Source organism: Psammomys obesus, unplaced genomic scaffold (genome assembly GCF_907164565.1).
Source record: "Psammomys obesus unplaced genomic scaffold, mPsaObe1.curated_primary_1811, whole genome shotgun sequence".
Classification (NCBI taxonomy): domain Eukaryota; kingdom Metazoa; phylum Chordata; class Mammalia; order Rodentia; family Muridae; genus Psammomys; species Psammomys obesus.
The window spans coordinates 46,721,388-46,737,823 of NW_026596051.1; the positions used below are offsets into that span (position 1 = coordinate 46,721,388).

A 16,436-nucleotide genomic window follows, 5' to 3' on the forward strand; every position below is an offset into this window, starting at 1 on the left:
CTCAGGCCCTCGGGTTTGGCTACCCTTTGCCCATTGAGCCCTCTCGCCAGCCCTCTGCTAAGTCTTTAGTATCTTCTTTGTTTCATTCCATCTATCTTGGTCCATTCTTTATACTGTAGCAACTAGCTACTTCTGGCAGTTTGGAGTTTTAAAATGAAGTGAAATTTAAAATCCACTTTCTCCTTTGCATGAGCCACATTTCAGGTGCCCAGTAGCCTCTTGTGACCATTAGCTCCTTTGCTAATGGGGAAGAAACAGACATCCCTGCCCTCACAGAGGTTCTAGTGGATGCACTGCTGTAGACAGGACCCAATATGGCATGTGTTTTACTAGGAAAGATTCGCTACTTAAAAAGTTCTCGCCAGGATTCCTGGCACATGTACGGTGCCAACAGTTGGGAAGGCTGAGGCAGCTTGGTACCTAGTGAGTTTTAAGGTCAGCCAGAACTGCTTAGACAGACTCTGCTGCAAATATGGCATGTTCATTAGTTGTCTTTAATGACTTAAGCAGGTCTAAATAAAATTATGTATAATCATATCTAGGGCAGAGATCTTCAGTTTGATTAATGATTCCTCTTTTAATTTTATTTATTGTATTTATGTCATAGTAGCCAATATAGTACTTCTAGGTATTTTGTTTGGTTGGTTTTTTTGAGACGGGTTTCTCTGTGTAGCCATGGCTGTCCTGGCTCTCCCCTTGTAGAATAGTCTGGCCTCGAACTTACAGAGAGCTACCTGCCTCTGCCTTCCGAATGCTGAAATTAAAGGCACGCGCCACCACCTCCTGGCTACTTTATAGGTATAATTTTATACCGAAAGGTGTAAAACAAGGCATTGTCACAAGGAATCACAAAACTTTCTGTTAAGTATAAAAAGTCAAAACTTTGTATTAGTTGATTTAAGTGTTAATTTCAAAATTATGAGAGTTTCTTATAATGATGAGAGTAAATCTTAAGGTGATGAGAGTAAAGTATAACCTTTGGCTGGCTGCAATCGTCCTGTTAAACGAGGGTTCAGTGTGCTAGCATTTGCCTTGGCACAGGAACATGATGAAGTGTGCCTGGCCGGAGTGGCTCAGATGTCCATAAGGATGGGAGACATCCGCAGAGGGGCTAACCAAGCCCTCAGACACCCCAGCAGGGTCCTGAAGAGAGACTGCGGAGCCATACTGGAGAACATGAAGGTACTCCCTTGTCTTCATAAATGTTCACGCAGGCAGATCATAACACATTCAGTGCCCTAAGTTCCCTTTATCATTGTAGCAATTTTCAGAAGCAGCGCAGCTGTATGAAAAGGGCCAGTATTACGACAGAGCCGCCTCTGTCTACATCCGCTGCAAGAATTGGTAAGGGCTGGCTGGGCTTCGTTTCCAGTTGGAAAGGGGTGTGTGTGGGCTCTCCCCACCTGTCTCCAATGCTCTTCCTACTGTCCACTCTGTTCTTTCTCTGGGTTCTGCCTTCCATCCCTGTTATTACTACTTGGATGAGTTTGCATCCACAGTCGCTTCCCAAAAAGCATCCCAAACCAGATAAAGTATGGGAAAACAAAAGCCTTATGTTCCTAAAAGACTTGATGTGCTCGCCTTCATCTTCCCGACCAGCTGGTGGGGAGGAGGTGTCAGGATAAAAGGTGGTTAAATCTGGATTGTATATAGGAGCCAAGATGTTTGCAAGCTCATAGCTAGCTGCACGTCGGGAGCAAAGCTGGTACTCAGTTATGGGCAACCACTCCTGGTTGGGAAGTGGGGCTAATACTGATCTCAACTCTACCTTCCTAGGGCAAAAGTTGGCGAGCTTCTGCCTCATGTCTCCTCTCCTAAGATCCACTTGCAGTATGCCAAAGCCAAAGAGGCAGACGGAAGGTATGTACAGCTTCCCAAGTCTGTAAGCAACTGATGGGTTAGCTGTGTGCAGATTCAACCTCTAGAAGTCGGGCAGAGAAAGCAGACATCCACCACAGTCCTTAGTGGCTGAAGTACCAGACTGTAAACACCTTCTGGCATGGCAGACCTGTATGTCTCCAAATACAGCCTGCTGCCCCTTCTGAATGAGGCTAAGTACTGAAGTTTTGGCATAAGCAGGCATGAATGTGGTTAAAAAGATGCCTTCAGAATCCAGAAGGAGCAGAGAATAAGTACATGGATCCCATACAGTTTAAGCCGCAGTGCCACACTAAATACAGCAACGAGGAGGGACTATCCTAATACACTGAGAATTCTACAACTTAATAGGTACAAGAAAACTAAAAACCACTACAAGGAAAAAGGGCTGAGGACAAAAATGCAAGACCCAGAAGAGGAAATAGAATTATAAGCTGTGTTCCTGTGAATACTGCAAGTTCCACCCTGGGTGGTAGGAAGAGCATGCCTCCATATTTGATATGTATTTTTATTTTGAACCATGCTATCAAAATGTTCTTGTTGTGTGTAGCTGATGGGGATGTAAACTTTTATGGCCTTTGGAAAGTAATTTCAAAGTATCTGTTAAGAAGCCTTTATACGTTAATAATGCCCTCCATTTTAGAAAAGTAACCTTGGGAAATAGATAATGATTCACACTGAATGTCTTGTTGAAATTGGAAGAGCAGTTAGTCTGTGCTGAGAAGGAGTGCCATCTAGAGGTGAACACACAAAGATTTCTGTATCTCACTATTAAAGCTTTGTGTATGTCACTGTGAAGAGTTCTGTTAATTTGTTTTCTAAAATAATTCCACTCTTTTTACTTAAAAATTAAAAGCACGGTAAAATGTAAACAAAGTACTTACTCTTAATTCATAGGAGAAAATAAAATTTATTATTTATTGGTCCTTTACACTTCATTTATCCAGCCCCTAAAAAGCAATGCCTTTTAGTAGGAGAGTTGCTGGTATTTCAGTCTGAAGAAGTTCACGAAAACCGAGCAGCTACTGTCACCACAATAGAAAAGTGACCCCCATATTTGCTGGCTCCCCCATCCCCGCAAAACTTGACAACATGGAGAGAGCTTGTGTAAACCATGCTTTTCCCAGGTACAAAGAAGCCGTGGTGGCTTATGAAAATGCAAAGCAATGGAGCAGTGTTATCCGCATCCACCTGGACCACCTCAACAACCCAGAAAAGGCCGTCAGCATTGTCAGAGAGACCCAGTCTCTGGACGGAGCCAAGATGGTAGCCAGGTAATAGCACACCTGTCCAGTTGGACCTTTAGAAAACAAGTGTGAAAGAAAGATGCCCCTCCCCTCATCATATGTGTCATGTTTTTATTAGCTTTTGGTTTTTCAGCACAGTGGCTGTTGTGGTCAGTGTGTGAGACTGTATCTGTCGAGTATGAGTAGATAATGCAGAATTGCAGTTTCAAATACCTGACAAAAGCAACTTAAGGAAGGGCTTGGCTCACAGTTCATTGGATCACAGTTGATGGTGGTAGGGAAAGAATGGTGGCAGGGAGCTGAGGAAGCTGGGCACATGGCGTCCAGTCAGGAAGCACCGAGATGGACGCTGGCCCCAGCTTGCTGTCTCCCTCATCCGGTCTGGGATCCTAGCCCACGGAATGAGGCTGCCCACATTATGTGGGACTTCACACTTCAGCCCAGTTTAGGAACTGCCTCAGCCATGCCCAACAGTCTGCCTGCTGCGTGTTGTAGGTCTCGTCGAGTTGACGGTGTGGACCAGTACAATCATAAACTTGGCATGACAGGCAAGCTAACTACAGATATCTGTCACAGGTTCTTTCTACAGCTTGGTGACTATGGGTCTGCCATCCAGTTTCTGGTCCTGTCCAAATGTAACAATGAAGCCTTCACCCTGGCCCAGCAGCACAACAAAATGGAAATCTATGCTGACATCATTGGTAAATGCCATTCTTTTCCCTACAGTCTCATAAATATCTCATTATCACAGAAACACTGACTCCTATGACCTAAAGCTCAGATGGCGGCACACACAAGCATTGCTGTATAAACCATGCTGTGTACACACATATATGCATGTGTGACGTGCTGAGTTTCAGGATCCCTCCTGCCTAAAGGTGACGGGGATTATAAGAAAAGCAACTGACAGAAATGTGGGGTCAACTCCAAGAGAGGCCAGACTTTCCAAACCCTACTATTTACCAAGCAGAAGTGGAAAGAATCTTTCACCATGAAGATGATGGGAAATGCAGGATGGTTTTAAACAATAAAAATGTTTTCAGGGCTGGAGAGATAATAGCTAAGAGTTTAAAGTGCTGGCTGTCCTTGCAGAGGACCCGAATTCAGTTCCCAGCACCCACATGCTAGCTCACAATGGTCTGTAACTCCATTCAGAGAATCTGACACCTTCTTCTGGCTGTCTGGGAACCTGCATACAGGTGGTACAAACATACATGCAGACAGAACACTCCTACACATTAAAATTAAACATCCTGTAAACAGAAAATATCATAAAACGTAAACATTGAGATACCACTTCAGAATACTTTTGAGAAAAAGCACTATACTATGTAAGTTGTGGTTTTTAAAGACTTGGCAGATCCAGAAGAGAATTTTATGTTCTGAGAATGCATATATTTGTATTATTCTTAAATGTGTGCATACTCAGCATAGCATAGCTGAAATCCCAAGTTCAGTGCTCAGCAGTTTGATTTAAAAAGGGGGACAATGGGAGCTGATTTCTCCAGCATCAGAATGCTCATACTGCCCCAGTGAAAATGCTCACAGGTAAAGGGGGCTGCCTCCAGAACAGATGGACAACTGAAACCGCATGTGGAAGGAGAGAACTGATTCCCTCATTTCATCTGACCTCCCCTCTATTTTTCAATTGGCAATGATAGGTCATCAGGTTCTACTCAGATATTTTACGCAGTGAACATCTGTTGTAGGCTCTGAAGACACGACTAATGAAGACTATCAAAGCATTGCCTTGTATTTTGAAGGAGAAAAGAGACATTTTCAGGCTGGAAAGTTCTTCTTGCTGTGTGGCCAGTATTCACGGGTTAGTATTTGCCAAGGAAACATACCCTGGACACCAAAGGAATGATTGATTACAGGAAACATTCTAAATGCCAGTCTGCTCCTAGACACTGAGACTTAAAATTTCAGCATCGGTTTCTGTTGCTGTTGGCACTGGAGGTCAACCCAGGCTAGACACAAACTCACCAGTGAGCTCCCACCTCACCCCTGACTCACGCATACTTGCACAGTCTCCCTGAAATCTCTCACATCTGCCTCATTTAGTCTAACTACCATCAGCCTAACCCCAAGCCAGGCCTCCCTTTCCAGGTAGTTTACTCTGTCCCTGCTCTAGTTTCTCTGTCTCTGTCATCCTTTGTGCTCCCCTAGTAGAACTTGCTTTGTACAATGACCAAAAAAGAAACATTGGGGTGGAGGTGATGGTGACAGCTGGATCATGTGCGTCTTGCCTGAAGGAAACATGGTGGGCCTTACCCCCGGCAAACTGCTGCCATTCAGGAAGCTGAGCCCAGCAGAGCCCAACCACAGGGTCCCTCAAGAAAAATAATACACAGGCCCGAATTCAATATACAGGCCCCAAATTTGCATAGTACTTCACTGGCCAAGGAAAGCTTGTCTGTGAAGACAACTCACAAGCTGCCAGCTTGCCATTTGTGGCCTTTTAGAAGATGCCCAAACTCCTTAGCTAGCACACAAGCTAATTCTCCACCAGTTGGCCAGCCAGCCTGGCATCCCAAGATGGCCTCCTGCTGCTTCTGTGGAAGTGTGCCTCACTAGACACTTGCAGGAAAGCCTTTGCCAGCCTCACCCTCCATCTGTTTTCACAATGACTACCTCAGACTTGTTTATTCTGCACATCTTTGACCCTCTGTGACCTTTGTGTCATCCCCACACACAACCATCTTTGCTTCCTCAGAACACCTAAAACCTCATAGCCCTTTGTCTTGTAAGTTTTGTCACAACTGTGTGTTTAGGAATTAAGACAACTGTGATTAAAATGTTTCTTATTGCTGTCACCAGCTCACACCAATCTCGCCAGTTAGAGTGCATCTAACCTAAAAAGTGGGGCCGGAACTGGCTCCTCTTGCTGTTCTTCACAGACTCCAGCACAGCCACCCAAATACAAGCAGAGTGTCAGTAAATGTTCCATGAAAGGACTGGGGATGTTGCTCAGCCATAAGCATCTGCCTAGCATTCATAAGGCCCTGGGCTCAATCCTGAGAAACACACACAGGATAAAAACAATGATTTAAAACAATTAAATCTTCCTACGGAAAGAACACATTTTACATTTTCATTTTATGATAAATCAGAATGGGGCTCTTCAGAAGATTCTCTGGATCTCTCCATTGTTTAAAACTAGATCCAGCCTTTGAAGTAGATCTGTCAGGAGCCAGTGCCTTTAATCCCAGCACTCAGGAGACCGAGGCAGAAGGGTCTGTGAGGCTACAGCCTGTATGCACGATGAGTTCCAAGCCAGCCAGGGCTACATAGTGAGACCCTGTCTCAGACACAGGCAGAAGCCTCAGAGCTGTGCAGACCCCTGGTTGAGATCAGGACACTTGCACATTTAGTCTGTGTGTAAAAGCTGATTTTCCCAGTGCACACAGCCTGACGATTTTTAGCTACTGTTCACCTCTCATTTTAGGCACTAAAGCACTTCCTGAAATGCCCAAGCTCAGAAGATAATATTGCAATAGAAATGGCGATTGAAACTGTAAGTAAATTTGGAATCAAAACTTTGAAGAATGCCAGTACTTTTGTTTGTTTGTTTTAATTTTTTGAAGACTGTTCCAGGAGCCAGGAGCTTAGCCGGTAGAGTGTATTCAGGAAACTCTGAGTTTAGTCCCCAGCCCTGCTTGGTGGCACATGCCTATAATCCCAGGAAGCGGAGCTAGAAAGATTCAAGATTATCCTCTGCTACTTAATGCGTTCTAGGCCAGCCTGGGCTACATGAGACCCCTGTCTTAAAACCAAACAAAAGTTTCCAAACATGTGCAAAGATTTACCAAACCATCCAGCAAACTCCCTATGGCCATCAACAAACTGATGGCTGTCAACGCACAATCTTTATTCACAGCCCCACCTCTTTCCTGAATTGTTTTCATCAAACAAATCCTATCCTTTCATCTCAGGACACACTGAGTCATAAAGAGAAGACCCTAAGGTCCTCCTTTGGTGGTACATGGTCATAGTAAATGTGACAAATGCTATTCCATTTCCCTGTGCAGTTCTTACCAGGACGCAGAGTTTGCCAGGAAGTACCCGCATTCTGAAGCTGAGTGCTCCCAAATTGGAAACTTGGAGCATCATGTTGATGCTTTGACAGTTCCCATTTTCAGAGTCCCTAGAAGGTAGCTCAGTAACTGAGTTCAGGTCCCCAGCACCCACAGCAAAGCCAAGCATGGCCACATGTGCCTGGAGCTCTTACCCGGAGATGACGGGAGGACATGTGGGTCCCAGGCGCTTGCTGGACGGCCAGCCGGCTGAAATGGCAGCTTTGGGCTCAGTGAGAGGCCCTGTCTCAAAAACAGAACTTGGAGAATAGACATCATCATCATTGGCCTCTGCACGTACATGCACCCACATGCCTGCACATACACTACACACAGGCACATACATAAACATGCATGTACACTACACACACGCACACTCATACAGGCACACATGTGCACACAGTTTGAGTTTAGACTTTGAGACTAAGGGGCTCAATTTGTGTAAGACCCAGCGCCTGTGCTCACCATAATGAGCTGCTCACAGTGTGTTGCTCGTTTTTTTTAGAGGTTTTGATGGCAGTATTGGTGATACAGGGGTTTTTCTTTTTAAGATTTATTTATTTTTCTATGTATGGGTGTTTTGCCAGCACTGTGTCTGTGCATTACATTTGTGCGATGCCTGTGGAGGCCAGAAGAGGGCATCAGATCCCCTTGGACTGGGGTTACAGATGGTTGTGAGTTGTCATGTGTGTGCTGGGAACTGAACCCGGCAACCAGTGCAGTTAACTGCTTAGCTATCTCCCTAGCCAGTGTGTATGTGTGTTTAATACTTAGTTTATTTATGTGTATGTAGGGGAGGGACTGATGGAAGCCAGAAGGTGTTGTATCCCCGGACGCTAGAACTATCAGACAGTTGTGAGCTGCCCAATATGGGTGCTAGGAATTAAACTAGGGTCCTCTGGAAGAACAGCAAATGCTCTTAACTGCTGAGCCAGCTTGCCAGCCCCCTTGATGTTTTTATTGAACCACCCAAGAAGTACATTCTCTGTCTATACAAAGGAAAAGATCATACTTTGATCCAAGCAGCTAAGAAAAGCTTTAGCTTCTAAGGATGTAATCTTACTGAGGAAGACTACAAACTGATGAAAAAGGGCCCTGGGTTAAATTGTATTTCAGGTCGTGTATGTGGCTCTTACACCATTTCCTCAGCAGACAGTTGTCTTCTCACTCCCGCTCACTCCCCACCCTGCCAGGTTTGAGATGCAGAAGTTGATGAGGTCTCTCTCCTGTGAAATAGGTGGGCCAGGCCAAAGACGAACTGCTAACCAACCAGCTGATAGACCATCTGATGGGGGAGAGTGATGGCATGCCGAAGGTACAGGAGGTTCTGCACTGGGGGGGGGGGGGTCACACCTCAGTCTCGCCTTGTCTGTCCCTCTTCTTACCTGCCATGACTTGGCAGACTTAAGTGTCACCCTGAAAGGAGCCACGCCCATATGGTAAAGGGTGCCATGAATGCCATTCTTTATAACTGACAGTGGACCTATGCAAGAGCTGTGCCCCTTGCTGTGACAGTCCTCCCCACCCAGTCCTTTCTAAACTAGCACAACTTTCGTTTAGTCTAGAAATTATGTAAAATAATCATCAAAACTGTTAACTTAGCACTAAGCCCTAAAAATGAGGTTGTTTTATCCATATTTTTTTAATTGCAGAATTAATATAATCCTATCAAATATAAGTACAAATCACTATAAGGTCGGGGCAGAGCGTATGTCCGAATCCATGGTCCCTGCTGGTTACTATAGAGATCCACCTCCTCCATCCCAGTAAGGACAGATGTGATGCCTTAGAAAGTGCCCCCCAGCCCTTTGCCTTCGTGTGCAAGGCCATCTACTGTGACCGACTCTGGCCACTGGTATGGAGCCAGTATTGTCCTCATGGTGGGGAGGAGGCTGGCCCTCCACCCATCACTCTTACAGATCGCTGAGACCCAGAGGGGCTCAGGTGACTTGCCAAAAGGCGCAGTCCCTTGTTTGCTGTCCCACACCTCCTCCCATTCGGAGTGAAACAGCCTCCATTTGGAATCAAGTGGGAAGTGGTCAAGGGGAACTACAAATTGGAGTGACTTCATGGCTGTTGTTAGTGCTCCATTCCCCAGCCCGTGGGAGGCTGTGTGGACAGGTCAGGGATGAAAGGCAGCTAGGTCCCTCTGCTCAGAACCTCACTCTGACCCTTTGTGTTTACCACACCATCGACAACATTAGGATAGGGTAGGTCTGGGGATTTAGCTCAGTTAACAATTCCTAACCACTTAGATTAAGTTCCTGCACACACTAAGCTGCACACATTCAGTGACTCCCTGGATTTTTACAAACGTCACTTCTGCTTCTGGAGATGGATTGTGGTTGTGCCTGAAAGGCACAGGTGTAGGTGTTTTTCTGCGTGGCTAATGAAGTGATATTTCACTAATGGTTTGTGTACCAGGACGCCAAGTACCTGTTCCGTTTGTACATGGCGCTGAAACAGTACCGTGAAGCCGCCCGGACCGCCATCATCATTGCCAGAGAAGAGCAGTCTGCAGGTACATCCCTACCACTGAGTGGCTTCTGTGGTGCTAGGGCTCAAGCCAGGGCCTAGCCAGGGCCAGAACAGTGCTTTATCACCAAGCTACCTCACTGCCAACAGGCCCGATATTTTTTTTCTACCCAAATAGGCAATGGAGTAAAGCCCAGAGAAGAGTAGCTAGCTTCTAACCTAGGCTTGCTCTGACCCCAAAGGACCAAGAAGACCATCTAGGATTCAGAGAAGGAAACACATTCCCTAACCCAGGGACTGTGGAGTAATTGTGCAGAGGCCTCCTCTCGTTGGGCAGTTTCTTTTCTTTGCTACTCCTCTGACCTCTCCAACACCCCTGCATTTTTTTGATCTTTGCATATAAGAGATGTTAAATATTATGTTGAATTTTTATGGACCTGGTTCTTCATAACCTTCAGAACTACTTATAGAATCCTGAGAATAGTTCTGCTCACTTGCATGCTCTGTTAATATCCATTGAGTAAGTCAGAATTCGTCTGGTATCATCACTCATGTATGTTTTGTTTTGTTTGGAAACAAGCTCTAGCTATGCAGCTCAGACTAAAAGTCACACTTTATTCTGCTCATGTTGTTTATTCTGCTCATGACACCTGCTCTCCCAGATGCATGCTGGGAGCTCAGGACCCAGAGAGACGTAGGCTACAGTTCTGCCCTTGAGGTTCATGATTAGAAGGAAGAGCAAGCAACTGAGCTCAGATTCAGGGTGACAAGCGGTAGACTGGAGAGAGAAACATGATCAGGAGGACCAGGGCCTCCTAAAGACAAGGTGTGGGCAGGGGTAGAGGGTGAAGTTGAGGGTGGTGACAGGAGCTTGGCGTGAAGGACATCGAGCAAGAGGAGATGGATGCCCAGGCAGAGGCTAGTGAAGCCCCTGCCTGCCTGGGAAGGCCAAGAGCTGGAAGGCAGCAAGCCAGCCAACAGGGCTTTGAGCCTCTGCTCAGGAATTTCCGCTAGATCACTCTGGCTTTGTGGTGCTGGTGATGGCACCTCATGCCTGCTAGATAATCGTACCACTGAGCTGTGACACCCATCCCTTGGAGGGCTGGAGTGTGTTAGGATTGTGCAAAAGAGTTACACGGTGGGTTCACAAATCACACAATGCGACTGGTTCCATATGGGAGGTTTATTAAGGGAAGGGGTCACAGAGACCATCTCTGGGCAGGGGAGGAGGGAGAGAGAGAGGGAGAGGGAGGGAGGAGGGGCTTCAAGTTCTCTTATAAATCGACCCTGAGCATGCACAGGTAGTTTCGGGTGCTCCGAAGGTGGCCTCACAGATGCCAGATAACCAGTTTGTTGGGTCCCTTGGGGCTGGCCATAGAGATGCCTGCTTACAGATCTCAACATTGCTCCCTTTTTGTTTTGTTAAAAAGTGAGCTAGGAAGGGGAGGTGGGGAGGGCATAGGGGCGACCTTTGCTCTTCAAACTACTTCCTGCTGATTAGGGGCGTTGTCATTCTCAGGGTATAGCTGGTCCCCACCATCAGGGTTGATTGAAAGTCATTATCATCTGGTTCTGTGGGCAGAGGTTGATAATCCTGTAAGAGTAACTAATTAATGTATTTGTTGTTGGAGGAATGTAGAGAGGAAGTTAATAAAGCAGGGTGCAAAAAGCAAAAGCAGAAAGACAAGCAGAAGAGGTGAGGAAGGGCAGAATCCATTTCCATATGGGGCTCTCAAAGATCCAAGAGCTAGAGACCTCAAGTTGTTCCCTTCGTTTTTGTAAATCTGTCTGAAGTTGTTGGATTTTGTCTTTTACTATATTCGACTGGTTAGCATAGAAACAGCATTCCTCCTGGAGGAGGATGCAAAGGCCACCTTCTTTAGCTGTGAGGACATCCATGTCGGTTTTGAAGTACTACTGCTGCCAGCAAGTCAATCTGTCCTTGGAGGATTGGAATTGTCTGGGCCACTTGCCGAAGGTCCCATATGAACTGGGAAGAAAGCTGATAATACAAAGTTAGTGAAGTGGCTGGTCCTGCTGTTCCTGTCCCGACAGCTGCTGTGATTCCTACAACAGCCAGGAAGGGCAAGATTTGAATTGCCCTCTTATCCTGCTGGGTAGCTATTGAGTCCACGACCGGGACTGGTAGGGGCTCCTTTTCATTTATCACCCCCCAGCTCGGGGAAGAGGAGTACCAGCGTGCACACTCCTGACCAACCAATAGGCAGACGATGGTAGACCTGAGTGCCACAAAGAATCAAGGTATTTTTATTACACTCTAAGGAACTTAGCATTCCTACAGTGTGTCCCAGATGCCTTGAAACAGCTTGCCACGCCAAAGAGGGGGATATGAAAAAGGTAGGGGGTTGTGGCAACATCAGACTCAGGGCAGTTAGTAAATGGTAAAGTAAGGTTACTTGACAGAGTCACCGGAGAGGCTGTCAGCGGTAGTTCTGAGTTGGTCCCAGGTGGGACACACAGCCAGCAACTTTAAAACAACCCCGTTGGGTCACATTGAGGAGCTTGTAAGGCCGAGGTCAGAGTCTGCAGTAGGAGACGAAATGACAGGTTTGTATTATTTAGGAGAGGGGATGTTAGAGAGGTAATGACCTTAGAGGAGTGTTTAATTACCTTCTCTACTTCTCCCATCCCCAGTGTTTGGGTAATTGGGACATATTTTCTCTGGATATGGATAGTACTTATCGGTAAATCAGGTGTGTAGCGGCAGTAGAGTTTTCCAGCGACGCCTGCTTCCCATCTGGCATCCCACGGGTCTAGGATGTATAAGTAGAGAGTCTTTTTGTACAGGTGAAGGAGCTTCTTCGGTGCTAGTGCATGGATTTTGCAAGACCAATATGGGCAGCCTCCATACCTGTCTGGCCATTTTTTGCAATAATCCTTTGTTTGATCAAAGAGGAAGCAAACAGAAATTCTATCAAGGAATAGATGTGGGGGTGATGGCTATTTCAGTCAGCTCCTGGCAGCCTCCCATAGAGCAATTTCCCGACCCTTTTTGGAGAGACTTCTTATTATCAATGATGGTTTCTTGAACATCGAATTTCCATACAGGATCTGGTTCCCGATGTTAATAGGAGATGGACGGGGTTAGTGTGTGGGTGTGGTAAACAGTGGTCAGTAAAGACCCATAGAAGGGAATGGAGATGACATAGTAAGGGAGTAAGTTGGTGGTCAGGAAGAGGTGAGGATTTAGCTGAAAGACCAGGAGTTAGGACTGGTATCCCATATATGAGCTCAAAGGGCAAGACAGAGGTTTTGGGGGGAGAACTTGTAGCCTGAAAAGGGCCAGGGGAGGAGTTTACCCAATCGAGGTGAAGCTCTTGTGATAGTTTAACAAGAGTATTTTTTAAGGATCGGTTAGTTCGTTCTATCTTTCCTGAGGACTGGGGATGGTATGGGATATGAAAATACCAAGGAATGTTAAGGGCGTTAGATAAGGTTTGGGAAACCTGAGAAGTGAACTCAGGACCATTGTCTGACTGAGGGAGGTAGGGATTCCAAAATGTGGGGTAATCTCATGGAGGAGATCAGAAACTCCCTGAGCTCTTTTGTTAGTAGTGGGGAATGCCTCCACCCATCCCGAGAACTTGTCCGCCAAGACCAGGAGGTACCGGACACATTTGACGGCTGGCACGTGGGTAAAATCAAGTTGCCAGTCAGTCCCAGGGAGAGAGCCTCTAGCCTGGTGGGTAGGGAAAGGGAGGCTATGATATCCTGAGTTAGGATCTGAGGTCTGGCAAATCTTACAAGAGGCAGTAATAGTCTTTAGAAACACAAGTCCTCAGGGGTGGGCTGCAGGTGACTATTGACAAAATTAGACAAGGCTAGACTATTAGGATGAAAGAGCTGGTGTAGATAGAACAGAATCTGATGAGTGTCAGGAGATGACAAGGGAGATGTGGGTTGTAGTGTAAGGATGTCCTGTGGTGAGTGGGACGAGTCTAGGCCTTTAAGGGCCGCAGCCTTAGCTGCCTCGTCAGCCCAGCTATTTCCTTTGGAAACGGCGGAATCATCTGTCTGGTGGGACCGGCAGCAGACTATTCCTATGGCTGTGGGAAGGTGAGAGGCTTCTAGCTTGGCCATAATTTGGCCCGCATTGGTTACAGATCCTTTCCTTGCTGTAAGTAACCCATACTCTCTCCAGATAGTAGCATGGGAGAAGAATATGAAGGGCATATTTAGGGTCTGTTAGATGTTACGGGACTGTCCCTGGGCCAATTGGAAGGCGTGAGTAAGAGCTATTAGTTCGGCTTGTTGATTAGTGGTGTGGGCAGGGAGGGCTTGTGCCTCAACCACCTCAGTACCTGACACTATGGAATAGCCTGCTTTTTTAGCTCCCTCGTGTACAAAGGAGCTGCCATCTGTATACCGGCTATGATGGCCTCAGGTAATGTGCCTCCTGTATGTCTGAGGGGTAGGGCAATAGTTCCTCTAAAGTTTCAGTGCAAGAATGAGATGGTGAGTACTCAGAGTTAGGTCGAGGAAGAAGATTTGAAATATTAAGAGGTGGGCATGGTTGGAAAGTAAGAGTAGAGTCTTCTATTAGTGCCACCTGGAGGGAAAGGACCCTGAAGGAGGTAAGGTCTGTAAGCCTTCGTATGTTAAAAGGTGAGACAGATTGTGAGAAGACAGTAATAGGTGACCCGAAAGTTAGTTTTTTGAACTCTTGAATAAGGAGCTCCGCAGCCGCTAAGGCACGAATTCAGGGTGCCCATCCCTGGATTGCCAGGTCTAAGTTTTTTGATAGGCGTGCTGCAGGGGCAAAGGAGGGTCCCAGTTGGTGACCCAGGGCTCCACGGGCACATCCCTCTTTTTTCTGTTACATGGAGAAGGGACGGGTTAGGTTTGGAAGATGTAGGGCTGGGGCCTCAAGAAGAGCTTGTTGGAGCCTCCGAAAGGGCTTAGTAACAGGCTTAAGAAGGGGTTCATGCAAAGAGCCTAAGGCTGCCTCATATAAGGGGCGGGCAAGAAGGGAAAAGGAAGGGACCCAGGACCATAAGAAACCAGCCATTCCCAGAAACTATAAAATTTCTTCTTTAGTAGAGGGAACTGCCAGACTGTATTAGGTCTTTTCTATCTAGGGTGATGCCCTTGTAGGTTGGGGTTATTTTTAGTCCCAGGTAAGTGACCTCAGTGGTGGACAATTGGACCTTGAAGGGTGAGACCCGATAGCCTCTGCTGGATAGGAAATTTAGAAGAGGAGAAGTGTTAGTTTGGCTAACTTGTAGGGATGGGCTGCAGAGGAGAAGGTCATCTACATACTGTAGGAAGAGACAAGGAGAGTCGATCAGAGGCTAGGGCCTGGCCAAAAACGTGTGGGCTGTCCTGGAATCCCTGGGGTAGAACAGTCCAGGTGAGCTGAGTAGAGACCCAGGGTGTCAGGGTCAGTCCAGGTGAAGGCAAAGATGTTTTGTGGCTGGGTGTCTAAAAATACATCCCTGAGATCCAGAACCGAGAAATGGGGGTGCCTGAGGGGATGGTGGAGAGGAGGGTTAGGGTTAGCTGCAACAGGGTGGAGGGGGACAACTGCAGAACTGAGAAGCCGGAGGTCTTGAACCAGGCTATAGGCTCCACTGGGCTTTGTAACCGCAAGTATAGGGGTGCTAAAAGGAGAGGAAGCGGGGTGAAGGAGTTTTTTTCTTAGAAGGTCAGTGATAATAGGCTTAAGTCCCCTGAGGCTTTTGAGAGGAAGTGAGCATTGAGCTTCGGCAATGTACCGGGTAAGATCCTGTAGCTGAATGACTACAGGGGAATGGTGCCTAGCCACAGACATCCCAGACTTGGGGGTCCACTTGAGAGGCTGGTAAGGAAAGCGACGTGTCACAACTGGTAGGTAGGGTAGCTAGGAAGAGGAGAGAGGACGCTGATGAGCTTGGGGTCAGGCGAACGGGAAGAGTAAAGGAGATAGAGGCTCCCACTTTGGCTAAAAAGTTCCATTAAGAAAACTTGACAGGCTGGCATTACTAAAAAGGAATGAGTCAAAGGAACACCCCTGAAAATACAATTAAGTGGTGGAGTCCAGCAAGGCTGGCCCCTTACCCCAACAATAGAGGAACTACAAGGAGAGGTTGGTCCCCACTACTCCGTTAGGACTGAGTAAGTGGCTCTGGTGTCCACAAGGAAGGAGATGGCCCACCCCGATACCATGATAATTACCGGTGGCTCCCCGCTAGTGATGGCAGTGGTCGGGTCAAGGGAACCCGACCTTCAGTCATCTGTAGCCAGGCCTAGGATATCAGCCGGAGGAAAATCTGGGAGTGATGCATGGGAGAAACGGTGGCATTTTGGACATGGTCCTGTTGGCTTGCAGGGGTTAGGACAAAACTGGGCCCAGTGACCTTTCTGACCACATTTGAAACAGGGACCCTCAAGGTCCTAATGCCTTAGGAGGCAAGGGAGCCTGGGTAGTGGCTAAGGCTGGTCAAATGGTCTTGGCCAGCATTTGGTATTTTTGCTTGTGACTTTTTTCATCCTCCTGTGGTACACCTTAGAGGCCAGCGCTAAGACCTCTGCCTGTGGAGTCAGAGGTCCCCTCTCCAAGCATTTAAGCTTAGCTCTGATATTGGGGTACTCTGGAAGAAAAAATAGGTCATTACAAGTTGCCTACCCTCTGTACTTTCCGGGTCTAGATTAGTGTGTTATAAGAGGGCCTTTGTAAGGCACTCTAGGAATTGAGACAGGTTTTCATTCTTGTCCTGAACGACCTCCTGGAGCTTGTCGTAATTAACTGGCTTAAGGGCTG

At 46.8% G+C, this 16,436-nt stretch overlaps 1 protein-coding gene across 4 annotated transcripts in view; it reads left to right on the top strand.

The window, feature by feature from the left end:
* Nucleotides 1-16,436, top strand: part of Wdr19 (WD repeat domain 19) — a 66,817-nt gene that overhangs the window by 39,565 nt on the left and 10,816 nt on the right. For all 4 annotated transcript variants that reach the window (XM_055623963.1, XM_055623964.1, XM_055623965.1 and 1 more), the window contains exons 22-30: nt 1,042-1,182; nt 1,262-1,344; nt 1,777-1,860; nt 3,006-3,152; nt 3,702-3,826; nt 4,835-4,947; nt 6,574-6,642; nt 8,439-8,516; nt 9,626-9,722. In XM_055623963.1, coding sequence (XP_055479938.1) covers nt 1,042-1,182; nt 1,262-1,344; nt 1,777-1,860; nt 3,006-3,152; nt 3,702-3,826; nt 4,835-4,947; nt 6,574-6,642; nt 8,439-8,516; nt 9,626-9,722 — 937 coding nt within the window. The remainder of the gene's footprint in view (nt 1-1,041; nt 1,183-1,261; nt 1,345-1,776; nt 1,861-3,005; nt 3,153-3,701; nt 3,827-4,834; nt 4,948-6,573; nt 6,643-8,438; nt 8,517-9,625; nt 9,723-16,436) is intronic.